The 797-nt window shown below is 40.2% G+C and overlaps 1 protein-coding gene across 1 annotated transcript; it reads left to right on the top strand.

Annotated features, from left to right (window-relative positions):
• Positions 1-418: 418 nt before the first annotated feature.
• Positions 419-772, top strand: Tsp_15711 (putative PR domain zinc finger protein 4; the record flags this gene model as incomplete). Its single annotated transcript, XM_003366519.1, has 1 exon — positions 419-772. A coding segment is annotated over exon 1 (354 nt), but the record flags the coding sequence as incomplete, so codon positions are not given.
• Positions 773-797: the final 25 nt, after the last annotated feature.

Here is a 797-nt window from a genome sequence, read left to right as displayed (position 1 = left end):
CCGACGGCACGGAAACTGGCCGGCCGGCCATTGGTCAGCGAATAAATTGATGGACAGCTGCTAGTGGAGGTGAAATATTTCTTTTTATTATATTATCTATACTTTTTTGCTCTCTGTTAACATTTAATCTTTCCTCGGTTCGGTTCAATTTATTGTTCGCTTTGGGGTTAGCGTTGTTGTTTTCTACATCTCTATCTTGCTTTCTTTCTACCGTGTCAAATTATTCATCATCGTCGGAAATGGAGAAATAATAATAATATTTGTTTGTTTATTTATTTATTTATTTATTTATTTATTTTTTAAAATAATTTTATTTCTTATTATTACATGTTGTGTTGTAGATATCAATTCGAGAAAAAGATAGTGTGTGTGTGTGAACGGTAGAACGAACGAGAAAAAGAGATATTAATATTATATTATGCTGAACGTGTGCCGTTTGACGGACAACAATGACTCTGATCAGTGCAATTCGGAATCGTCTGAGAAACCAACCACAGCAACTGAAAATGGTCAAAATCAAAATGGAACCACTGGCAACGCCCCTGCAAGTTCCCAACCACAAACGAACACCAATTCGACTGGCGATACGGCAACACCGCCTCCTGTTGGCAATTTGAAAAAACACACCCCCGCCCCAAGTTTGAGCTGTATCCACTGTTCTTTGGGCTTCAATCACCGGACCGAACTCCAAGCTCACATGATTCTCCAGCACGGTCAGCTCAGCAATGACCATTGTCAGCGGATTGCAATTTCCGCTGACCAGCAGCAGCATGTTGAAACCGATTCGCCTCAACTTT

The sequence above is a fragment of the Trichinella spiralis genome (genome assembly GCF_000181795.1).
Source record: "Trichinella spiralis strain ISS 195 chromosome Unknown Scfld5871, whole genome shotgun sequence".
In the NCBI taxonomy this organism is placed as follows: Eukaryota; Metazoa; Nematoda; class Enoplea; order Trichinellida; family Trichinellidae; genus Trichinella; species Trichinella spiralis.
This window is presented reverse-complemented; position numbering and strand designations above follow the sequence as displayed.